Below are 26692 nucleotides of genomic sequence, written 5' to 3' on the forward strand. Positions count from 1 at the left end.
ATTACAACATCATATCAGTATTAAGAGTGAATTCTTTCACATATAAACTAAATAGGAATGACCACTAATATAATAAATGTACCCCAATTAAAAGCAGATATTACATTTTGGGATTTAATACTCACATATCGGCCATCTTGGAATTATTGTAATCTGGTTAATTTAAACATCACAGATGTATCAAATATTAATTATCTGATACAAAAGACATACAAATGGCCTATAATATTATAAATGTACCCCATATAAAATCCTGGATATTAGATTTTTTTGTTTTTGTATATATTTGGCAGCCATCTTGAATTTTTAAAGATAAATAATCAAAAGATCAGTTGGCAACATTTATTTTTGGATTCAGCACCCATGAATTATGTAAAATCAATTGAGTTTCCATTTTTAAATACCAGTACCATAAGGGTTGTTATTAAGCATGTTTTATAAATATGGTCAAATCTACTACAAAAGGGTACACAATGATACATTAAGAAACTGAAAATAAACAATGTTCCACTCATTATTTTTGAGTAGAATTTTACTATGTTACTTAGGTGGGTCCAAGGTTTCAAAAAAACGTCACTTTAAAAATCTTGCAATTTGTGGTGGGTCAAGTCGTAGATTGACTGGCCTAAAAGTCCACATTTAATCAGTAGTTACCTTAAGGATGAAAGTACAAGAATTATTGAGATTTTCTTTTAGTGTAATTTCGTCTTCATTCTTTCTGCTTCCTTTTCAGTGGAGATATTGATTGGTATCAGGTAAAACCATTTTTATTTCATTACACTTCCTCTCCTGCTCTCCCTCTCTCTCTCTCTCTGTCTGTCTGTCTGTGTGTCACTCTCTCTCTCTCTCTCTGTCTGTCTGTCTGTGTGTCACTCTCTCTCTCTCTCTCTCTCTCTCTCTCTCTCTCTCTCTCTCTCCTCTCTCCCTCTCTCTCTCTCTCTCTCTGTCTGTCTGTCTGTGTGTCACTCTCTCTCTCTCTCTCTCTCTCTCTCCCCTCTCTCATCTCCTCTCTCCCTCTCTCCTCGTCTCTCTCTCTCTCTCTGTCTGTCTGTCTGTGTGTCACTCCTCTCTCTCTCCCCTCTCTATCTCTCTCCCTTCTCTCTCTCCTCTCTCTCATCTCCTCTCTCTCTCCTCTCTCTCACATCTCCATCTCTCTCTCCTCTCGCTCTCTCTCCTCTCATCTCCTCTCTCTCTCTCCCGTCTCTCTCTCTCTCTCTCTCATCTCCTCTCTCTCTCTCCCTCCTCTCCTCCATCTCCTCTCATCTCTCTCTCTCTCTCTCTCTCTCTCTCGTCACTACCCTCTCTCCCTCTTCTCTCTCTCTCTCTCTCTCTCTCTCCTCTCTCTCCTGTCTGTGTCCTCACCATCTCTCTCTCTCTCTCTCCGTCTCCCTCTCTCCCCCCCCGCTGCCCTCTCTCTCTCCTCTCTCTCCTCTCTCTCTCTCTCTCTCTCTCTCCTCTCTCCCTCTCTCTCCTCTCCTCTCTCTCTCTCCTCTCTCTCTCTTCTCTCTCTCCCTCTCCTCTCCTCCTCCCCCCTCCTCTCCTCTCTCTCCTCTCTCTCTCTCTCTCGTCTATCTCTCTCGCTATATATATATATATCTATATATATATATATATATGTGTGTGTGTCCTCTTAAATACCGAGATAAGTTATAAATCTGAACGACAAAACCGTAATACATGATCAGGTCCGTATCTCTGCACAATACAGAGTCAAATGGGTATTTGACAAAATAGTGGTTGATTCCATGTATCTCTCTCTAGTGCCTCGTCTGTAGGAGGACAGCCACTTCCAAGGAGATCCTTTACTGGAGATTGTATTCCTCTTACATCACCACAAAGAGGAATGCAACTCCCAGACTAGTTTACCAAGTGAAAACTATTACCGGACAGAACTCAATGGAATAAGTACAGCTGTGATGACTCATGAATCACTGTCATAACAGTGACGATATCAGGTGTGATGACATACACTCATGAATCACTGTCATAACAGTGACGATATCAGGTGTGATGACATACACACATGAATCACTGTCATAACAGTGACGATATCAGGTGTGATGACATACACTCATGAATCACTGTCATAACAGTGACGATATCAGGTGTGATGACATACACTCATGAATCACTGTCATAACAGTGACGATATCAGGTGTTCGCGAAAGTTGAGCATATCCAGCACCAGGGACCAATCTCCCTCCCCCCCCCCCCCCCCCCCCCTCTTATGTTTGCGTTCGCTTGGTGCAAAAAACCCTTACTTTCTGATTCTCCCCATCACACGCTCAATACAACGTATGTTTTTATGTGTAATTGGTGCAAACCCCCCTTACTTTCTGATTCAGGAAATCAGCACGGTGCTTCAGAAGCTGGAAACCAAACAAAAGTCTTGCACCAGTGAAGCGGATTGTCCTGCTTCGCCCGAACACGACGACAGCGTTTTCTTGAGCTCCACAGAGGTTAGTATTTTAGTTCCATACAGTAAAAGTGCACTTAGAACGAATACGATTATAATAAACTACTGCATATAACGAACAGGTCCTAATTGTTGAGCTCGACAGTGGTGAGTATTTTAGTTTCTTACAGTAAAAGTACACTTAGAACAAACACGCTTATAACAAACTACTGCTTATAACGAACTGGTCCTAAAGTCCCGTTTTTGTTTCGCTATATATTATCAGTAATTTTTAATGTATAGAACAACTATGTATAACGAATTAACTTTTAAAACGAACCAAATATTTTGTCCCAAATTGTGAATTCCAAATCAAATCAAATCAATTTTTATTTCTTTATATAAGAATAATACAAGGAACATAGCACATTTTAAAACATAAGTAAGAATATTTAAATAAGATCATTTATACAGTCGCATGGATTTTAAGTGTACCTAGACAAACATAATCCCAGTGTAAATTAGCGTTTATTACAACGAATTGAGCATAATTGAAATGTATATATATATTTGGACTATCATAACCAAGAAGTTGCAAATATCTTCATAAATATAATTAAAACTCTAGAGAATTAGAAATAATAAGCTCTGTAAATGCAAAGATTGTTTATAACCGCCCCTACCACTTTTATTTGAGACCTATCTGGCATTAAAAAATCGTTCTCCCTCACCACCACCCACCCAACCACGATCAAACTGATCATGGTGTATAGGGTCTCCACGAGTACTCCCTCACCACCACCACCCACCCAACCACGATCAAACTGATCATGGTGTATAGGGTCTCCACGAGTACTCCCTCACCACCACCACCACCCACCCAACCACGATCAAACTGATCATGGTGTATAGGGTCTCCACGAGTACTCCCTCACCACCACCACCCACCCAACCACGATCAAACTGATCATGGTGTATAGGGTCTCCACGAGTACTCCCTCACCACCACCACCCCCCCCACCACGATCAAACTGATCCCCACGACCACCACCACCACCACCCACCCAACCACGATCAAACTGATCATGGTGTATAGGGTCTCCACGAGTACTCGAGTACTCCCTCACCACCACCACCCACCCAACCACGATCAAACTGATCATGGTGTATAGGGTCTCCACGAGTACTCCCTCACCACCACCACCCACCCAACCACGATCAAACTGATCATGGTGTATAGGGTCTCCACGAGTACTCCCTCACCACCACCACCCACCCAACCACGATCAAACTGATCATGGTGTATAGGGTCTCCACGAGTACTCCCTCACCACCACCACCACCCACCCAACCACGATCAAACTGATCATGGTGTATAGAGTCTCCACGAGTACTCGAGTACTCCCTCACCACCACCACCACCCACCCAACCACGATCAAACTGATGATGGTGTATAGGGTCTCCACGAGTACTCCCTCACCACCACCACCCACCCAACCACGATCAAACTGATCATGGTGTATAGGGTCTCCACGAGTACTCCCTCACCACCACCACCACCCACCCAACCACGATCAAACTGATCATGGTGTATAGGGTCTCCACGAGTACTCCCTCACCACCACCACCCACCCAACCACGATCAAACTGATCATGGTGTATAGGGTCTCCACGAGTACTCCCTCACCACCACCACCCACCCAACCACGATCAAACTGATCATGGTGTATAGGGTCTCCACGAGTACTCCCTCACCACCACCACCCACCCAACCACGATCAAACTGATGATGGTGTATAGGGTCTCCACGAGTACTCCCTCACCACCACCACCCACCCAACCACGATCAAACTGATGATGGTGTATAGGGTCTCCACGAGTACTCCCTCACCACCACCACCCACCCAACCACGATCAAACTGATCATGGTGTATAGGGTCTCCACGAGTACTCCCTCACCACCACCACCCCCTCACCACCACCCAACCACGATCAAACTGATCATGGTGTATAGGGTCTCCACGAGTACTCCCTCACCACCACCACCCACCCAACCACGATCAAACTGATCATGGTGTATAGGGTCTCCACGAGTACTCCCTCACCACCACCACCCACCCAACCACGATCAAACTGATCATGGTGTATAGGGTCTCCACGAGTACTCCCTCACCACCACCACCCACCCAACCACGATCAAACTGATCATGGTGTATAGGGTCTCCACGAGTACTCCCTCACCACCACCACCCACCCAACCACGATCAAACTGATGATGGTGTATAGGGTCTCCACGAGTACTCCCTCACCACCACCACCCACCCAACCACGATCAAACTGATCATGGTGTATAGGGTCTCCACGAGTACTCCCTCACCACCACCACCCACCCAACCACGATCAAACTGATGATGGTGTATAGGGTCTCCACGAGTACTCCCTCACCACCACCACCCACCCAACCACGATCAAACTGATCATGGTGTATAGGGTCTCCACGAGTACTCCCTCACCACCACCACCCACCCAACCACGATCAAACTGATCATGGTGTATAGGGTCTCCACGAGTACTCCCTCACCACCACCACCCACCCAACCACGATCAAACTGATCATGGTCAAACTATAGGGTCTCCACGAGTACTCCCTCACCACCACCACCCACCCAACCACGATCAAACTGATCATGGTGTATAGGGTCTCCACGATACTCGAGTACTCCCCACCACCACCACCCACCCAACCACGATCAAACTGATCATGGTGTATAGGGTCTCCACGAGTACTCGAGTACTCCCTCACCACCACCACCCACCCAACCACGATCAAACTGATCATGGTGTATAGGGTCTCCACGAGTACTCCCTCACCACCACCACCCACCCAACCACGATCAAACTGATCATGGTGTATAGGGTCTCCACGAGTACTCGAGTACTCCCTCACCACCACCACCCACCCAACCACGATCAAACTGATCATGGTGTATAGGGTCTCCACGAGTACTCCCTCACCACCACCACCCACCCAACCACGATCAAACTGATCATGGTGTATAGGGTCTCCACGAGTACTCCCTCACCACCACCACCCACCCACCACACCTGATCAACCACGATCACCAACCACCCACCCAACCACGATGATCATGGTGTATAGGGTCTCCACGAGTACTCCCTCACCACCACCACCCACCCAACCACGATCAAACTGATCATGGTGTATAGGGTCTCCACGAGTACTCCCTCACCACCACCACCCACCCAACCACGATCAAACTGATCATGGTGTATAGGGTCTCCACGAGTACTCCCTCACCACCACCACCACCCACCCAACCACGATCAAACTGATCATGGTGTATAGGGTCTCCACGAGTACTCCCTCACCACCACCACCCACCCAACCACGATCAAACTGATCATGGTGTATAGGGTCTCCACGAGTACTCCCTCACCACCACCACCCCACCCACCCAACCACGATCAAACTGATCATGGTGTATAGGGTCTCCACGAGTACTCCCTCACCACCACCACCCACCCAACCACGATCAAACTGATCATGGTGTATAGGGTCTCCACGAGTACTCCCTCACCACCACCACCACCCACCCAACCACGATCAAACTGATCATGGTGTATAGGGTCTCCACGAGTACTCCCTCACCACCACCACCCACCCAACCACGATCAAACTGATCATGGTGTATAGGGTCTCCACGAGTACTCCCTCACCACCACCACCCCCACCAACCACGATCAAACTGATCATGGTGTATAGGGTCTCCACGAGTACGTACTCCCTCACCACCACCACCCACCCAACCACGATCAAACTGATCATGGTGTATAGGGTCTCCACGAGTACTCCCTCACCACCACCACCCACCCAACCACGATCAAACTGATCATGGTGTATAGGGTCTCCACGAGTACTCCCTCACCACCACCACCCACCCAACCACGATCAAACTGATCATGGTGTATAGGGTCTCCACGAGTACTCGAGTACTCCCTCACCACCACCACCCACCCAACCACGATCAAACTGATCATGGTGTATAGGGTCTCCACGAGTACTCCCTCACCACCACCACCCACCCAACCACGATCAAACTGATCATGGTGTATAGGGTCTCCACGAGTACTCCCTCACCACCACCACCCACCCAACCACGATCAAACTGATCATGGTGTATAGGGTCTCCACGAGTACTCCCTCACCACCACCACCCACCCAACCACGATCAAACTGATCATGGTGTATAGGGTCTCCACGAGTACTCCCCTCTCCGAGTACTCCCTCACCACCACCACCCACCCAACCACGATCAAACTGATCATGGTGTATAGGGTCTCCACGAGTACTCGAGTACTCCCTCACCACCACCACCCACCCAACCACGATCAAACTGATCATGGTGTATAGGGTCTCCACGAGTACTCCCTCACCACCACCACCACCCACCCAACCACGATCAAACTGATCATGGTGTATAGGGTCTCCACGAGTACTCCCTCACCACCACCACCCACCCAACCACGATCAAACTGATCATGGTGTATAGAGTCTCCACGAGTACTCGAGTACTCCCTCACCACCACCACCCACCCAACCACGATCAAACTGATAATGGTGTATAGGGTCTCCACGAGTACTCCCTCACCACCACCACCCACCCAACCACGATCAAACTGATCATGGTGTATAGGGTCTCCACGAGTACTCCCTCACCACGACCACCCACCCAACCACGATCAAACTGATCATGGTGTATAGGGTCTCCACGAGTACTCGGACACGGGCCGAGTCTGGCAAAGACTCGAGTTCGTTCACAGGACTCGAGTACTGTGCAAGGAAGAGCACTCTCATTTAATTATATGTTTTACGTCATTTTGCCATATGTTTGTTGCCGGTTACATTATAGAGCTATAAGACACGGAATGAAAACAAAAGTCGAATGTGTGGAATGCAATACAATGGTATGATTTGGCATCCATGTTCAGCGCTGGAATTAAGATGCATAATGCTATTTTACTTTATTCCTTAGTCTCGTTATCATCTAGTCTGGGTCGAGATTGACTATCCAACATCCAATATTTTGTACTCGTGGAGGCCCTAGGCCTATGTTGATTAAAACAAAACTGCGTGTAGGAGTTTTGACCACAAATGTTATCATTGTCGTCTATGGGATTTGATATGATGGTATACATACACCTTAAACAAACATTCCTTTCTTTTAAGATCTGTAAAGAGGATATTGGCAAACGCGCGCCTCTACTGAAACCGTTCCAGACGGCAGCCAAGTGTATGCGGTGTAGATCGAGGTTCAGCAGCACTATGAAGAAATACAACTGCAAGGGGTGCGGATTCGTAAGTATGATTCAGTGATGACCCATCCACTCAGAATGGTCAATGGCATGTATACTGTTTGACCCATCCACAGTTTTATACTGCACGACCCATCCACAAATAATGGTCTCAGACATTTATACCGTATGACCCATCCACACTTGTATACTACACGACCCATCCACACAGAATGACCATAGACATTTATACTGCATGACCCATCCACGGTTGTATACTTACAACCCATCCACATACAATGGTTATAAACATTTATACAGTATGATCCATCCACAGTTGTATACTGCACGACCCATCCACACAGAATTACCATAGACATCTATACTGTATGACCCATCCACACATGTTCTCAGACATTTATACTGTATGACCCATCCAGTTTTATACTGCACAACCCATCCACACAGAATGGTCAGACTTTTATACAGTATAACCAGTTTTATACTGCACGACCCACCCACACAGAAAGACCATATACATTTATACTGTATGACCCATCCACACATGATGACCATAGACATTTATAATGTATTACCAAGCCACACAGAATGACCATAGACATTTATACTGTATGACCCATCCACACAGAATGGTCTCAGATCTTTATATTATTGTATGACTCGTCCACACAAAATGGTCGAATACTTATATACTGTATTAGTCAGTTTAACGACAACACTAGAGCACATTGATTTTTTAATCATTGTTTTTTTTCCATCGGCTATTGGATGTCAAACATTTGGTAATTCTGAGTCTTCAAAGGAAACCTGCTGTATTTTTCCATTAGTAGTAACGGATCTTTTATATGTATCATCCCATACACAGGACAGCACATACCATGGCATTTGATATACCTGTCGTAGAGCACTGGATGCGATCGATATAAAACCCAATCAGAAAATGGTTTCACTGAAAAGGGTTTCCATACTACGTCAAAGCATTTAAGGCGAGTGTTCTGCTGACTGAGCGAGATCCCGCCCCTCCCACCCCCTCCCAATATTTCAACTTATTTTCGTGCTTATATCCAATTAAGGTTCAAGCACGCTATCCTGGGCACACACCTCAGCTATCTGGGCTGTCTGCCCAAGACAGTGGGTTAGTGTTAATTGGTTAGTGGTTAGTGAGAAAGAAAAGGGTGTAGTGGCCTTACACCTCCCCATTGAGCCCTTAAGAACTCGCTCTGGGTGGGAGCCGGTACCGGGCTGTGAACCCTGTACCTACCAGCCTGTAGTTCGATGGCTTAACCACTGCGCCACCGAGGCTGGTCCCCTCCCAATAACACGAGTGCTGACATGAAACCCTTCCGTTGCAGGTGATCTGTGGGAAGTGTTCGCGACGCACCAAGCTGGAGTACAGGAACATGAAGCCGGAATGCGTCTGTTACGAATGTTACATGCTGCTCCACACCGACTCCAGTTCGGAAAACTCCGACATCAACGAAGACGATTGATAGATCTACATGTATGATCGGGAAAGAAAAACAAAAAAGAGTTTCCATTAGAGGGAGATAACTCTCTTAACTGCTCATACTCTAACAATGCTTCATATTATTTGACAATGTGATAAGGTGTGAATTTGTTTTCAAAATAGGTTTCTTTTTTGTGGGTAGCGTTACAAAAATTGTACGTAGAGGAAATGTTTTCTGTAAAACATGCTAGATTTGCTGGATGTAATTGTTGAAAAGCTCTCCCCCCCCCCCCACTTTTTTTTTTCTTTTTTTCTTTTTGTTTGCTTATTTTAAATGTAAAAACTGGGCAGAATATGAAGGAAGGAAATATTTTATTTAATGATGCACTCCACACATTTTATTTACGGTAATATGGCATCGAACATATGGTTGAGGACCACACAGATACTGAGGGAGGAAGCCCGCTGTCTCCACTTCATAGGCTACTCTTTTCTATTAGCAGCAAGGGATCTTTTATATACACCATCCCATAGACAGGATAGCACATACCACGGCCTTTGATGTACCAGTCGTGGTGCACTGGCTGAAACGAGAAATAGCCCAATGGGGCCCACTGACGGGGATCGATCCCAGACCGATCGCGCATCAAGCGAACGCTTTGCCACTGGGCAACGTCCCGTCCCGCCACTGGTTTATGTCCCGCCACTGGACTACGTCCCGCCACTGGGCTACGTCTCGCCACTGGGCTACGTCCCGCCACTGGGCTACGTCCTGCCACTGGGCTACCACTGGGCTACGTCCCGCCACTGGGCTACCACTGGGCTACGTCCCGCCACTGGGCTACCACTGGGCTACGTCCCGCCACTGGGCTACCACTGGGCTACGTCCCGCCACTGGGCTACCACTGGGCTACGTCCCGCCACTGGGCTACCACTGGGCTACGTCCCGCCACTGGGCTACCACTGGGCTACGTCCTACCTCTGGGCTACGTCCCGCCACTGGGCTACCACTGGGCTACGTCCCGCCACTGGGCTACGTCCCGCCACTGGGCTACCACTGGGCTACGTCCCGCCACTGGGCTACCACTGGGCTACGTCCCGCCACTGGGCTACCACTGGGCTACGTCCCGCCACTGGGCTACGTCCCGCCACTGGGATACGTCCCGCCCCGCCACTGGGCTACGTCCTGCCACTGGGCTACCACTGGGCTACGTCCCGCCACTGGGCTACCACTGGGCTACGTCCCGCCACTGGCCTACCACTGGGCTACGTCCCGCCACTGGGCTACCACTGGGCTACGTCCCGCCACTGGGCTACGTCCCGCCACTGGGCTACCACTGGGCTACGTCCCGCCACTGGGCTACCACTGGGCTACGTCCTACCACTGGGCTACGTCCCGCCACTGGGCTACCACTGGGCTACGTCCCGCCACTGGGCTACCACTGGGCTACGTCCCGCCACTGGGCTACGTCCCGCCACTGGGCAGAATATGAATGAAAGGTCTAATTGACATCCAGAATACTTCACCGCTTTCTATGTATAAGTATTGGAAGATACCAGGAAAGCCGCCCCCCTTCCCCCCAATATATTATGCCTAGTTTTTTCACCTTTTAATTTTTTTTAATTTGGTTGCCCATTCACCAGTTTGTCTGTCTTTTTTCCATATTCCCCCCCCCAAAAAAAAAAAAAATAATAATAATAATAATAACAATAAAAAAAAAAATAATAATAATAATAATAATAAATAATAAATAAATAAATAAATAAATAATACTCAACGTGCAAACGCGGTGCGCTCGTGCTGTCGCAGAAGCGCGTGCAATACGGATGTATTGAAATCACATTTTGATGCACTGAACCAACATTATCCAAAAACAAAAGGAAGAATTTATCCTGTTATAATGGGTCGCCGTCCAGGCTTAACGGAAAATCAACGTCATGAAGCAATGGGACGGCTTAACGCCGGCCAACGCGTACACGACGTCGCTCAGTACTTTCGTGTTCATGACAGTACCATTTCACGACTCCGACAACGCGTACACCAAACTGGGCAAATGTGAGATCGACCATGTTCTGGTAGACCACGATTAACTACTCCAAGGGAAGATAGGTATTTAGTGACGTCATCTCGACGTCTACTTAAAAAATAATAATATAATTTTAATGGAAATGTAAATGCACATATGTAATAAAATGGAAATCTACCCTGATCAGTTAGATAGTTGATGAATAATTCTTTTTCATATTTAATTTTCAGTGTCTACATAAATTGGAGGGGCCGGACGTAGCTAACTAGTAAAGCATGGTCGGTCTAGGATCGATCCATTTTTATTGGACCATTGTGCTATTTTTTATTACAGCCAGTGCACCACAACTGGTACATGTATATCAAAAGCCGTGGTATGGTGCATATAAAAGATTACCTACTACTAATGAAAAAATATAGTGGGTTTCCTCTCTAACACTATATGTCAGAATTACCAAATGTTTGACATCCAATGAATCAATGTGCTCTTGTGGTGTCGTTAAACAAAAAAAACAGTGTTTACTTATACATATGTATTTTACACACGAACACATTTATTTCAACTTATTTCCGTGCTTATATCCAATTAAGGTTCAAGCACGCTGTCTTGGGCACACATCTCAGCTATCTGGGCTGTCTGTCCAGGAGAGTGGGTTAGTTGTTAGTTGGTTAGTGGTTAGGGAGAGAGAAGAGGGTGTAGTAGCCTTACACCTATGCATTGAGTCCTTAAGAACTTGCTCTGGGCTGGAGCCGGTACGGGGTTGCGAACCCTGTACCTACCAGCCTGTAGTCCGATGGCTTAACCACTGCACCACCGAGGCCGGTTACACACACACACGTATACTGAACAAAATAAGAAACTTCCGCTAACTTTGTTTGAACATAACTTGATGAAAACAAACCGGGGGAATAATTGTCATATATGCGTTTAAAGAGTGTTCCATGATGCATCGTTTGGTGCAAAAATCATGGCCATAGGTCAACAGAAATTGGGAGAAATTTTGACCAAATGTGGTAGGGGTTAAAAAAACAACAACACCCACTTAATAACGGGTATGACCACCTCTTGAATTGACCACTGCAGTGCATCGCAGGCGCATAGAATTGACTAAAGTGTTGATTTCTGCCTGTGCAATATTGTTTCATTCCTGAATGAGCGCTTGACGAAGTTCGTTGACGTTAGCGGGTGAGTTGGGTCGACGCCTCAATCGTCTGTCCAGACTATCTCAGACATGCTCGATGGGGTTGAGATCAGGACTTTTAGTGGGCCTGTCATCAATGTTATTTGTCCTAAGAAAATTTACAGTGTCTCTAGCTGTATGAGAGGTGGCATTATCATGCTGAAAAATCGAGATGTTGGCGTTGTTATGGAACAGACGAATGACGTGATGAGCGAGAATGTCATCGCGGTAACGTTGAGCATTTAAATTGCCATCAATGACGACTAGTGGTGAACGATAACCATGGGCAATGGCTGCCCAGACCATGACAGAACCCCCACCCCCGAAACGATCTCGTTCAATAACATAACAGTCAGCATAGCGTTCATTTCTCCTACGGTAGACGCGCACCCTGCCATCACCACGTTGTAAAGAAAATCTGGATTCATCCGAAAAAAGAACGGTATTCCAGCGTCGCCGTATCCAACGAGTGTGTACACGTGCCCAATTAAGACGATTTAGACAATGACGTTGCGTTAAAACGCATCCAACGTAAGGATGTCGTGCATGTAAACCGTTCTCCCGCAGACGATTACGAACAGTTTGCCCACTGATTCGGTTATTATGAAGCCCAGGTGTGTTAGCAGCAGTATCAGTGGCAGTTTGGAATCGATTGCGCAAATGCGTGTTCATGATATAGCGGTCTTGACCACGCGTTGTAACACGCGGACGTCCACGACGTGGCAAGTCGTTGGTGCTTCCTGTCGTTCGAAATCTTACGCGAAGATTTCGTATCGCTCGACTAGAACTCCCAACATGCCTTGCAACGTCTTCTGTCGACATGCCAGCATCAAGCATGCCAATCGCCCGTTTGCGTAAATTATTGGGTATTCTTGGCATACTAAAAATGCTACAATGTAAAAAAAGTAAATTTTTTTTACAAATTTTGAAGCGTTTTCGTTCACTTGACAACAGTGTCAGTAAGACAAGTAAAACAAATTGACCGAATACTACACGGGACATGTCGAACCATGCATGCACGTGCAAATTGAATTTCACGTTGTCGACGATTAACAGTGCAAAAATAATCGATAAAATTCATGAATCCTGATAATATAGCTCAAGGCTAATACTACCTATATAATTTCATTACACAATGAATTCTTTAACACAACAAATACTATGTGTACAAATCGGAAGTTTCTTTTTTTGTTCAGTATATGTATGTGTATGTATGTATGTATGTATGTATGTATGTATGTATGTATGTATGTATACATGTATGCATATGTATATTAAAGGTAAATGAACCTTCAGTGGTACTTTATTCAAATCTATTTAATAAAAATCATACTTTAAAAAATAAAGAAACAGAAATCTACTCTGATTACTTAGATAATTGATTAATTTTGTGTTTACAAAAGTAGATTTTTACTTTGAGAAAATAGACATTAGCCAAGAAGTGTGTAATTTGTTAACTACATCAGTGGATGACTTCAGATGTACTTGGTAGTGAGATAATATATTTATAATCCAACCTACTGAAATCTTAAATTTATAATTTTCCAAAAACCTACCGTAACTACTATTGTGTTGTTGTTGTTGTTATTATTTTTATTTAGGACAATTGTTATTACAAATAATTATAATTAAAAGTAGTGGACAACATTTTTCTAATCGGTTTGACCTGTACTCATTTATACAGTAATTATTTTAAATTATATATTCTGTAGTTGTTGAATGATTTTTGTTGTTGTTGTTTGTTTATTTGTTTATGAAATTAAGTTGTACAGACGTGCATTACAATTTTGACGTTTAGATAACCGTAACCACTGGTGTAAAATTCATCAAAATATCGGCGGGAATATCCCACAGAAGAAGAGTAGGCAAACAACGACATTGATATACGCTACGTAACATTCAATTGCACAATTTATTAACCACACTGTATATTATTAAATACTTGTTGCATTAATATCTACAGTTGGAATAATTTATATATATACACCAGAACATTACTCGATGTCGTAAAATCTCGATGTCTGTCAACCGTTTGCTTATGAATATTCAGTAGACTCACTGGCTGACGACTCTCAGTGTCTACGATTTAGTCTCTTCAACCAGCTAACGTTTCGCTAACGTTTGCGAGATGTGTGATTGGGTCCCAATACACCGTGGTATGTTGTTTGTAGGTAAGTGCACGAGTACATATAAAAAAATCCCTTGTTAACAAATGGATGTCCTGTCGCATTCTCTTTGTCTTTCTTGTCTCTGCAGGGGCGTCGGAAGCAAATTAATATTGGGGAGGGGGATGTCGACCGAGCGAAGCGAGTGAGTGCTAGGTGGGTCCGGGGGCATGCTCCCCCGAAAAAAATTTGAATTCTAGATGCCATTTCCTGCATTCTGCTGCATTTAAGATACAACTTTAGTAGGTATCTCATACATATTTTTGTAGCAAAAGTACTGGTAAAAAAACGTATTTCACCGATAATTTTATGACAGTGAATAAGTTTGTCTGATTTGTATGAGGTCTCACCACCTGTACCCTTTTCTTTGACATATTTGGAAGTGTGCAAAATGCAAATACCATTTTACATGTGTGTAAACTGTTTTAGAATGTATTACAAAATAATAAACAAACATAGTACAGTCAGTTGTTGCTATTATATGAAGCCAGGGTATTGAATCACCTTATAAAGTGATGAAAACATGGGCCAAGTGACATAACTCAATTTAGCTTTTAAATTATAACTGTCCTCCTACACATCAATACAAGTTACTAATATCATTTAGTAGCTTGGCCTGGTCTTTGACTCATAAAAAGAAAGAGATATGACCCTTGATCCATGTGATTGATTGCAGAACCTGGAATCTATCCCTTTGTATTTTCAGCCTGGATTTTGATCCACACTGTGCCATTTGGTTAGGATCTACATTCTTCACACTACCATTGACAGGGAAACAAATAAGACTTATATCCAAGGTTATAAAACATCCCAATCTCAGAATCATTGATATCAATTGGCTGATATACTTATCAACCCATTAAGTAATAAATATCAGTGAGTCTGACATTGAAATTTTACGTACACAGATAGCCACTATATCGCCTCCTGTCAATTACATGTACACCTAGAATTTGCCGAAATTTGCCAGTCGAGATTCTTTACAACTTGTAAACGTGCTTGCAACCTGACATAAATCCATATTGTCAGTGGCGTCTCTGTGTACATGAAGCAACATCACATGATTTAATAGTTCTTGCGTCATGCTGGAACGGAGGTAGGTTTTGACCCTGCGCAAAGCAGAAAATGATCTTTCGCTTGTAGCGTTTGTTGCTGGCATTACTAAAATTAACTTCAGCACAGTCACAATATCACAGAACATGGTACGGGATGCTGGCTTCATCTCACGGATGACATCCACGATCTGCGATATTGTCAGAGTGTTGACAGTGTCTACCGATTGCTTTATGTGGACCTTAAAACAGTCCAGTTGAGTGAGAAGAGTAGTCTTGTCAATGTCATCTTTGTAGAAGTCGACTACACAGTCCATATCGTTACTGTATGTTGGATCCTCGGTGATGCATTTCAGCAGCATATCCTCCAGGTGGCGGTAAATCTTGTAACCTGGTTGGGCGAACCTGTCTCGGATGCAGTTGGTTGCAAGGTCCAGAGCTTCGTAGTATTTCTGGCGGTAAAGGTCTTTTACTGTTTCCTGATATTCACATGGGGCATTGCCAGTGTCAAATTTTGTTGGCATTTTGCGTCGTCGTGATAGTGACGGTTCGTTGACTTCGAGGTTGTCTAATTTCTTTGTCACATCGGCCCAAAACTTATCATAGGACTCCTCTTGTCGTAGATTACTAAGTGTTGAGACTGTGAGCTCCGCGAGTCTCTGGCCCTCTGCCGCTAACATATCCTTATGTTGTAATGCCCTTACTAAGATTGTCAGTGTGACGGAGTACTTCATGTCTTAAGATAACACCAAACAAAAAGTCAAAGCTAAACATCTGCGACTGGACGCCCACAATTCGTGCAAGGATTTCCGAGTCCGTAACAAATTCATAGCAAATCTCCCATAATGACTGCAGCACACTGTAATTGTCCAAGACACTACACAGACTGGCAGCTCTAACAGTCCATCTAGTCGGGCACAATACACGGAAACCGGGTTTGTCTGGATTCATCTCAGTTTTAAGTTCCTCCAGCTTCGTATCTCTTCTTGGTGAATACTTAATTAGCTTCGACATTTCATATACACTATCAAGTGAATCTCGCATTACTTTGGAACATTTTACTGAATCACTAACTGCAAGGTTCAGTGCATGTCCATAGCAGTGTGTATACACAGCTCTACTTTCACGACTAGAAATATTAACTGCAACTCCTTTTTTGGCACCTGACATGTTGCTGGCTCCATCGTAGCACTGACCATGACAGTTACTCAATGTCAAATTCATTCTAATCAGTGTGTCAAAGTCTGTGCATCAATAGATGGCACCACATACAGTCCAGTGAATTCCTCATATACAGTTAGGTCACTATCAACATGTCTTAGCACGATCACAACTTGTTCACGATTAGACTGATCAGTCGTTTCATCTGCCATGATTGTAAAAAAGCCATCATCTCTGATATTCTTAGCGACCTGTCGAAGAATTCCAGGTGCCATAACTTGTAGTATCTCATTCTGCATGTCTGCGGATGTGAACTTCATGGTTTTCTTTTCCATCCACTTCAATATCGACTCATCGGACTGACCATACAGTTTCAGTATCTGGATAAAGTTGGACTGGCTATCATCATGGTCGCGTAGAGGCAGTCCCTGGAGCGCTAAGAAATGTATACTCCTCAGAATTGTTAACAGCTGGTGTCGGTTGTTTATCTTCTCCTCGGAATGTGCAGCTGAGAGGCTCTCACCAGCATCTTTCGTCTGCTGCGGTAGTTGTATGTGTCGCTCAAAGGCGTCCTTGTGGCAGTCGGAGTTTTGATGCTTCTTGAATTTGGTTGTACCATCTTTCGGTATCTGGTTATCCGCAACAACATATTCAATGAATTACCTCGTCATAATGAATCCATGGATGTAGCTTAAACCACTGCGCATTGAAGGAACGCTTCTCGGGATTTTTCTGACCAAATGATCTCTTAGGAAAATTAAAGTCACGAGGTTGATTTGGCAGCGACATGTTTCACGATTTCCCCGATGTTTGTTGTTGTTGTTGACTAGTTAAAAGTTAACGCCGCGCTAATTTTCGGAGCACCAAATGTCGCACCAGATATGGCACTGTTCCCGCGCCGGGTAAAGTCAATAGGCTATTTGACATCTGAAATTACATCATCTAATTAAAGTGTTATTAACAAGATAATCACTATATTGCACAGGGTGCTTGTAATGTTTACCCAAATCATGTCCCGATCCCGACCTCACACCCAAAAATTAAAGGTGGTTGTTTTTTTTGGTCCAAATATTGGGGCGGCGGCTGCCGCCCCTGCCGCCCCAGTTCCGACGCCACTGCTCTGTCTGTATATCTCTATCTGTCTACCTATATGTATGTGGGCTCTAGGGATCGATCCTAGACCGACCGCGACCCAGGCGAGCGCTTTACCACTGGGCTACGTCCCGCCCTTTCCCTTGTGATACAACGCTGTAAAACCAACTTTCTTTCTTCTTTCTTTTTACTTATTTCGGTGCTTATATCCAATTAAAATTCAAGCACGCTGTCCTGGGCACACATCTCAGCTGTCTGTGCAGGACAGTGGTTTAGTTGTTAATTCTTAGTGGTTAGTGATAGAGAAGAGGGTTTAGTGGTCTTACACCTACCCATTGAGTCTTTAAAATGTGCTTTGGGTGGGAGCCGGTACCGGGTTGCGAACCCTATACCTTCCAGCCTTATGTCCGATGGCTTTAACCACGACACCACAGAGGCCGGTAAAATCAACTAAAGTTTGTTTTGTTTAATGACACCACTGGAGCACTTTGATTTATTAATCACCGGCTATTGGATGTCAAACATTTGGTAATTCTGACTCGTAGTCATCAGAGGAAACCCGCTACATTTTTCCTAGTGCAGCAAGGGATCTTTTATATGCACTTTCCCACAGACAGGAAAGCACATACCACGGCCTTTGTCCAGTTGTGGTGCACTTGTTGGAACGAGAGAAAAACACCCTATCAGCTGAATAGATCCACCGAGGCGGTTCGATCCTGCGACGCAAGCTCCTCAAGCGAGCACTCAACCGACTGAGCTAAATCCCAGCCCAAATCAACTTAAAGTCGGTACTCGTCAAAACACCTGAGCAGGTTGCAAACAAAGAATTAATTGTGTTTCGCCTAAGTGTTTTGAACGTCCAAATATTTACCCAAGCGATCGGGATTGTTATATGACTATGTTATCAACTGACACCTGACCCACATTTTACTATGACCTGCGGCCATTTGTAAAAAAAATCCATTCTCCGGGAATTAATTTTTCTTCCTTCTATAGCAAAAATTCATTCTCCTGGAATTAATTTTTCTACCTATTGTGGTTGTTTTAGTTTTTCCAATTTCGCCCATTTTCCCGGATGTGTTTATTATATTCGGATTTCACGTGCAGTTGTGTGACACTGTGTACTTAGTCAGACACGACAAACGGACAGGTATGTGCTTTGATGTATCTTAATATTTAGAATTAGGTCGTAAGGGAATTGTCTTCTTTCTAGAAAGTATATGAAGGAAGGAATGGGGTGGTGCTGGGGGGGGGGGGGGTTACGACGCACCTAACACATGATGCAGCCCGACAGACTCTGCTGTCCGAGCGCTAGACGGACATTTGGACATTTGCAGAGATCGATGATGCCGGCCTCGGTGGCGTCGTGGTTAAGCCATCGGTCTACAGGCTGGTAGGTACTGAGTTCGGATCCCAGTCGAGGCATGGAATTTTTAATCCAGGTACTGACTTCCCTGAGTGAGTGCTCCGCAAGGCTCAATGGATAGGTGTAAACCACTTGCACCGACCAGTGTTCCATAACTGGTTCAACAAAGGTCATGGTTTGTGCTATCCTGCCTTTGGGAAGCGCAAATAAAAGATCCCTTGCTGCCTACGAGTATCGTAAAAGAGTAGCCTATGTGGCGACAGCGGGTTTCCTTTAAAAAAACTGTCAGAATGACGTCCAATAGCCGATAAGATAAAAACAAAACAATGTGCTCTAGTGGTGTCGTTAAAAAACTAACTTTAGATCTATGATTAAACCGTCCAAATGTCGTTTAGTACTCTGACGGTAAGAGAGCTAGATGGACATTTTAACAGTTATCAACATAACTTTCCATATGACTGTCTAGCTCTCTTACCATCAGGGAGCGAGACAAAGCCCAGTGGTAAAGCGTTCGCTTGATGCGCGGTCGGTCTGGGATCGATCCCCGTCGGTGGACTCATTGGGCTATTTCTCGTTTCAGCCAGTGTTTCACAATTGGTATAACAAATGCCTATTATGTACTATCCTTTCTGTGGGATGGTGCATATAAAAGATCCTTTGCTGCTAGTCGAAAAGAGTAGCCCATGAAGTGGCGACAGCGGGTTTCCTCTCTCAATATCTGTGTGGTCCTTAACCATATGTCTGACGCCATATAACCGTAAATAAAATGTGTTGAGTGTGTCGTTAAATAAAAAAATTCTTGTTTCTTACCGTCAGAGTACTCGGTCTAAGTACTCGAACTATACATTACGGTTATATGGCGTTGGACATACGGTTAAGAACCACACAGATAATAAGAGAGGAAACCCGCTGTCACCACACAGTGGCGCGCTACTCTTTCCGATTAGTAGCAAGGTATTTTTATATGCAGCATCCCACAGACACGATAGTACATAACGACGGCCTTTGATAAACCACACTAAAAGTATCTTGTGCTGTCTGTGTACGTCCCATGCACAGTTTTATGAGAAACTTTTTACTGAATATTTGTGAGTTTTTGTCAGTTGTGAAACGTTTGTCATAATATGCCCTGACTCCGGCTGTTACCTCAATATATACCATAACAAAAATGGCTCTATAATATGCTCTATATACCAGGTTTGTATCTGTTATCGAAATACGTACAGGCCTTAGATTATATACAGACAATTAATTTATGAACCGTCACACTGCATACTACTGATGTTCTGTGGTTTATTAAATATACCCAAACGCCGAGTACAGTATGTTGATTTCGCCTAGCTTCAGCTGACAGAAGGTAACCAGCTGATAAGGCATTCATATCCAAAGACAGACAATTACCTATTATTTGGTAATGAATGAACAGAAGAAAAAAATACTTCAAAAGTATAATAAATATTTTTTTTTTTTTTTTTTTTTTTTTTTTTTTTTGGGGGGGGGGTCGAAACGACTCGGTACGAATGAGATTTATGGCGAACCAACCCTGGGTTAATAGGACTAAGGGCGAAACGATGCAGTGTTCGAAATGGTATTAGGGTGCAACGACCCGGATTCGTGCAGTTGTGTGACTCTGTGCACTTACCCAGACATGGCAAACGGGACAGGTATGTGCTTTGATGTCAGTAGCGTAGGCAGGATTTTGTATTGGGGGGGGGGGGGGGGGGGGGGGAGGGCACCTGTGTAGTGGGATATGACACAGGAACCTTTTTAATGTTATTATAAGCGAAAAGGTAAACATTTCCCGGGATTGGGGGGGGGGGGGGGGGCATGACGGTAAGAGAGCTAGACGGACATTGGACGTTTGCAGAGATCGATGATAACCGTCCAAATGTCGTCTACTACAGATTTCGATCATAACCGTCCAAATGTCGTCTAGTATTCTGACGGTAAGAGAGCTAGACGGACATTGGATGTTTGCAGAGATCGATGATAACCGTCCAAATGTCGTCTAGTACTCTGACGGTAAGAGAGCTAGACGGACATTGGACGTTTGCAGAGATCGATGATAACCGTCCAAATGTCGTCTAGTACAGAGTTCGATCATAACCGTCCAAATGTCGTCTAGTACTCTGACGGTAAGAGAGCTAGACGGACATTGGACGTTTGCAGAGATCGATGATAACCGTCCAAATGTCGTCTAGTACAGAGTTCGATCATAACCGTCCAAATGTCGTATAGTATTCTGACGGTAAGAGAGCTAGACGGACATTGGACGTTTGCAGAGATCGATGATAACCGTCCAAATGTAGTCTAGTACAGAGATCGATCATAACCGTCCAAATGTCGTCTAGTACAGAGATCGATCATAACCGTCCAAATGTCGTCTAGTACAGAGATCGATCATAACCGTCCAAATGTCGTCTAGTACAGAGATCGATCATAACCGTCCAAATGTCGTCTAGTACAGAGTTCGATCATAACCGTCCAAATGTCGTCTAGTACAGAGATCGATGATAACCGTCCAAATGTCGTCTACTACAGAGTTCGATCATAACCGTCCAAATGTCGTCTAGTACAGAGATCGATCATAACCGTCCAAATGTCGTCTAGTACAGAGTTCGATCATAACCGTCCAAATGTCGTCTAGTACAGAGATCGATGATAACCGTCCAAATGTCGTCTAGTACAGAGATCGATCATAACCGTCCAAATGTCGTCTAGTACAGAGTTCGATCATAACCGTCCAAATGTCGTCTAGTACAGAGTTCGATCATAACCGTCCAAATGTCGTCTAGTCGTCCAAATGTCGTCTAGTACAGAGATCGATGATAACCGTCCAAATGTCGTCTACTACAGAGTTCGATCATAACCGTCCAAATGTCGTCTAGTACAGAGTTCGATCATAACCGTCCAAATGTCGTCTAGTACAGAGATCGATCATAACCGTCCAAATGTCGTCTAGTCGTCCAAATGTCGTCTAGTACAGAGTTCGATCATAACCGTCCAAATGTCGTCTAGTACAGAGTTCGATCATAACCGTCCAAATGTCGTCTAGTACAGAGTTCGATCATAACCGTCCAAATGTCGTCTAGTCGTCCAAATGTCGTCTAGTACAGAGATCGATGATAACCGTCCAAATGTCGCCTACTACAGAGTTCGATCATAACCGTCGAAATGTCGTCTAGTACAGAGATCGATTATAACCGTCCAAATGTCGTCTAGTCGTCCAAATGTCGTCTAGTACAGAGATCGATCATAACTGTCCAAATGTCGTCTAGTACAGAGTTCGATCATAACCGTCCAAATGTCGTCTACTACAGAGTTCGATGATAACCTTCCAAATGTCGTCTACTACAGAGTTCGATGATAACCGTCCAAATGTCGTCTAGTACTCTGACGGTAAGGGAGATAGACGACATTTTAACAGTTATCAACATAACTTTCCAAATGTCTGTCAAACTGTCTTACCGTCAGTTTGCGAGACGTAGCCCAATGGTAAAGCATTCGCTTGATACGCGGTCGGTCTAGGATCGATCCCCGTCGGTGGACCCATTGGGCTATTTCTCGTTCCAGCCAGTGCTTCATAACTGGTATAACAAAGGCCTTGGTATGTACTATCCTTTCTGTGGGATGGTGCATATAAAAGATCCTTTGCTGCTAATCAAAAAGAGTAGCCCATGAAGTGGCGACAGCGGGTTTCCTCTCTCAATATCTGTGTGGTCCTTAACCATATGTCTGACGCCATATAACCGTAAATAAAATGTGTTGAGTGCGTCGTTAAATAAAACATTTCCTTGTTTCTTACCGTCAGAGTACTCGGTCTAAGTACTCGAACTATACATTACGGTTATATGGCGTTGGACATACGGTTAAGAACCACACAGATAATAAGAGAGGAAACCCGCTGTCACCACGCAGTGGCGCGCTACTCTTTCCCATTAGTAGCAAGGTATTTTTATATGCAGCATCCCACAGACGGAATAGTACATACGGCGGCCTTTGATATACGACACTAAAGGTATCTTGTGTTGTGTACGTCCCATGCACAGTTTTATGAGAAACGTTTTCCTGAACATTTATGAGTTTTCTGTCAGTTGTGAAACGTTGATGTCATAACATGCCCTGGCTCCGGTTGTTACCTCATATATATACCATAACATACTGTTTTGATACAGGGGTTTTCACCAAAGCAGACAGGCGCGGTTCGGGGATTGTAACGAGGGGCGGGGAGGGGGGCTGGGGGCGTAACGTAGATCAATGGTGTTTGCCAACGAGACTCCTCACCTTAAAGGGACGGACCCTAGTTTTTAAACACTACAGCTTATTTTTCACTATTAGAGCCAGTTTTGATCACTGAAATCAAACATTACTTATATTTTATTCTTTAGATTATCCATTTCCGTAGAAGCGAAGTGTTTCTGGTCATCCTGATCTTTTTAGTGCCATAAAATGCATTTTTCATATTTTTAAAAACGCACGTGCGTCTGAGAAGTAACGGTTATGGAGTCGAGTTCTAGTCTATTTTTAAAGGATATTTCCCTGTTTCAACATCACAGACTGTTGTTTGACTCTGTTGTAACTTTGTCCAAATGTGTTACAGGTTTGTAGATTAACTAAACTCGGTGCCCATTTTTACGGGTTGAAATTAGGGTCTGCCACTTTACCAAGCCTTGAAATAAGCGGCCGGTACAAATTTGTAACTTGTCAGTAACAATGTCGATTGCGCCGGTCACCATGTCCGAAGCTCGCGTTGTAGTAAAAGCCGGCTGTTTTGGAGTCGAATACACTTAATGCACCGATTTAAAAAAAAAAGATTACGAATGAAAAACACAAATGTGTACCAGTGGGATTCGAACCGGTTCGCGGGGCACTTGACAGTCCAACACGAAGTTCATCTACAGTCCGCGTACCTATTCAGTAGGATTTTTCATAGTCTCGATTTTGCGGGAACTTACATTGTAAAAAGTGAAGTCACGCATATTAGTAATTGACCTTTCGTACTTAGCGTATACTTCCTGTGGCGTTTTCGTTTAAAGTTTGCAATTCAAATTGCCTCGTGGTTAACAATTAGAGGATGTTGAACAAAATAACTTCAGTCTTTGCTGTAAAAGAACAGACAGGTACCGATAATGACAAATCAACTGTCCCTGTTCCCAGCAGCCGCCGATTAAATCGTCCCCCTAAAATTTCCAAACGAATATTCCGCAGAGTAGTATCTTAAAATCTAGCACTGAACTCAAATGGCAAAAGGAGGATTTAGTTGAAACAAATGCCTCTTTGTGGCTACAGTTTGAAGAAAACACCAAAGACGAGGTTACACTTGTGACGTGCTTGCTCTGCAAAACATTTCAAAAAGAAATGCAATATAAATCGCGATTTGTCGGACGCGTGGATCAAAGGGTCCACACATCTGCCGCAGTGGTGTGTCAAGTGCTAAAGATCACTGGGCAACCAAAAATATAGAATATTACCACAAACAAGACATTGATGATATTGAAAAAAATGGATGAGTCTGAGTCCGATCATCGTGAATCTGAAAGTTCAACACAAAGTGATAGTGACGACAGTTTCATGGGTTTCTTGAGCCCTATCCTAACCGGCCGCGAGCGATTATTTTAGAAATCATCGATTTCCATTGCTGCATCCTAACTGTACTGTATGATTTCTAAAATAATCGCTCATGCAGCTCGCGGCTGGTTAGGATACAGCTTTACAAGATGACATATATTAATGCATCATAGACTAGTAAGTACGTAACAATAATAAATGTCATAATTTGGTGACTATTGCCTTAATTGCTGCATTGGTTATTTAGTAATTAAATATATCAATTATTAAACAACATAAAACATAATTTATTTCATTTTTATTTACAATGTTTTGTGACAGGTACAATTTCTTTTATGTCCGGCACAAATTGATTGGTGCAGGACATTGTGTCAGGTACACCAAAATGTTTTATTTCAAGGCTTGTAACCATAGGTAGATTTAATACTTAAGCTAGAATAGGGGCAGGTCCACGACTGGTATTACACTGGAGAACACAATTTTCGTTGAGTTAGATCTGGCATGTGTTTTTGACTAACTTTTGGCCTCTGAATCCAAAAATTACCCAAATTTTTCTCTATCACATCAACTTTTTGAGCTACAGGATACCCTCGCTTTGTCTCAAAAACCATAAAAATACCGCATCTAACAAATTTGTGTTTATTTTATAGAATGTTTTAAACATTTACATACAATGGAAAATATAAAACACTTGCTTGACTGTAATGTTTGTTTAAAGTTATTTGTTCATACAAAGGATATTGTTGTTGTAAGTCAAATTGTGTGCAAGTAGTTAAGGTAAATATTTACGTTTATAGCTTTTCCTGGAGTCCGTGGACAATCTCGCTTGATGCTCCAACAATAGTCAGCCATCATATGTACATCCCCATCTACCCTGATATCGTTCCTCCATGACCTTCAAATCTTGGTGGAATCGTTCACCTTGCTCATCACTGACTTCACCAAGGTTTTCCGGGAAGTTAGCAAGACGGCTATGCAGAAAATGCAACTTGCATGATGCTCATGATGCAACCGAGCGTTTTGTAGCTCTCCAATAGTTTCTGGACAATTTCGGTGTAATTCTTTGCTTGTGTATTTCCAAGAAAGTTCTTGACAAGGTCTTTGAATGATAACCAAGCATTCTTTTCGAGTTCTGACATTGTCCCAATGAAATGTTCATCTTTGATGAGCTGCCGAATCTGTGGACCATCGAACACACCGGCCTTGATTTTTTTCAATTGACAGGCCAGGAAATGCCAAAATGAGGTACTTAAAACTTTTGCCTTCAGTTGGCAATGCTTTAACAAATTGCTTCATGAGACCCAGTTTTATGTGCAGAGGTGGGGATATAATTTTCTTTCTGTCGACAAGTGGCTCATGCAGAATGTTGGGATCACCAGGTTTGAGGTCAGATCTTGGAGGCCAATTCCTCTCCACCCAATGCTTCTCTCGAGCTCTGCTGTCCCACATGCACAGAAAACAGGGATACTTGGTGTATCCGCGTGGCTGACCAAGAAGGAAGCATACCATTTTAAGGTCAACACAGATGATCCAATTGTGTTTGTGATATTGTAACAACTCAATGATTCTCTTTATGTCTCCATATTCTTCACGAAGACAAACTGAATGCCCAATTGGGACTGCACCAAATAAATTGCCATTGTGGATGAGGACACACTTTAAGCTCTGCTTTGAGCTATCGATGAACAGTTGCCATTCAGTTGAGTTGTAGATCGGAATTCCCAATTCCTCCAGTAAACCATGTATGTTATGGCAATACACAAAGCTACTGTCACTCCGAAAGTATTGCAGAAATGCACTTACAACCTGTCGCCGTTTGCTAATAGCGCCTTCGTGTCTGTAATAAAAGCAATCAGCTGACCAGTTATATTACTTACGGATATTGATAATGCAATTTTGATTAT

At 43.8% G+C, this 26692-nt stretch overlaps 4 protein-coding genes across 5 annotated transcripts in view; 2 read left to right on the top strand and 2 right to left on the bottom strand.

Moving 5' to 3' along the window:
• Nucleotides 1–2342: 2342 nt before the first annotated feature.
• LOC121387328 (pleckstrin homology domain-containing family F member 2-like) lies at nucleotides 2343–9515 on the top strand. Of its 2 annotated transcripts, XR_005959792.1 has the most exons (3): nucleotides 2343–2459; nucleotides 7645–7773; nucleotides 9083–9515. XR_005959792.1 is itself a non-coding variant. In XM_041518358.1 (2 exons), exons 1-2 carry the CDS (start codon nucleotides 7570–7572, stop codon nucleotides 9218–9220), a joined length of 342 nt encoding a protein of 113 aa, XP_041374292.1. In that variant the 5' UTR covers nucleotides 7498–7569; the 3' UTR covers nucleotides 9221–9515. The 2 variants fall into 2 exon arrangements, 1 of the variants encoding a protein (XP_041374292.1); XM_041518358.1 differs by lacking the exon at nucleotides 2343–2459 and having other exon boundaries at nucleotides 7498–7773.
• Nucleotides 9516–16285: 6770 nt separating this feature from the next.
• LOC121387637 (zinc finger MYM-type protein 1-like) lies at nucleotides 16286–16771 on the bottom strand. Its single transcript, XM_041518810.1, has one exon. It carries the CDS (start codon nucleotides 16769–16771, stop codon nucleotides 16286–16288), a length of 486 nt encoding a protein of 161 aa, XP_041374744.1.
• Nucleotides 16772–16830: 59 nt separating this feature from the next.
• On the bottom strand, nucleotides 16831–25927 carry LOC121387638 (52 kDa repressor of the inhibitor of the protein kinase-like). Its single transcript, XM_041518811.1, has 2 exons — nucleotides 25778–25927; nucleotides 16831–17391 (listed from the first exon to the last, which is right to left on the bottom strand). The coding sequence occupies exons 1-2, from the start codon at nucleotides 25925–25927 to the stop codon at nucleotides 16831–16833; spliced, it is 711 nt and encodes a 236-aa protein (XP_041374745.1).
• LOC121387025 overlaps nucleotides 18792–26692 on the top strand; it is a 46707-nt gene continuing 38806 nt past the window's right edge. The window contains exon 1 of the mRNA XM_041518032.1: nucleotides 18792–19004. The gene's annotated coding sequence lies outside the window, so the exon portion shown is untranslated. The remainder of the gene's footprint in view (nucleotides 19005–26692) is intronic.

This window comes from Gigantopelta aegis, chromosome 13 (genome assembly GCF_016097555.1).
Source record: "Gigantopelta aegis isolate Gae_Host chromosome 13, Gae_host_genome, whole genome shotgun sequence".
Lineage (NCBI taxonomy): Eukaryota > Metazoa > Mollusca > Gastropoda > Neomphalida > Peltospiridae > Gigantopelta > Gigantopelta aegis.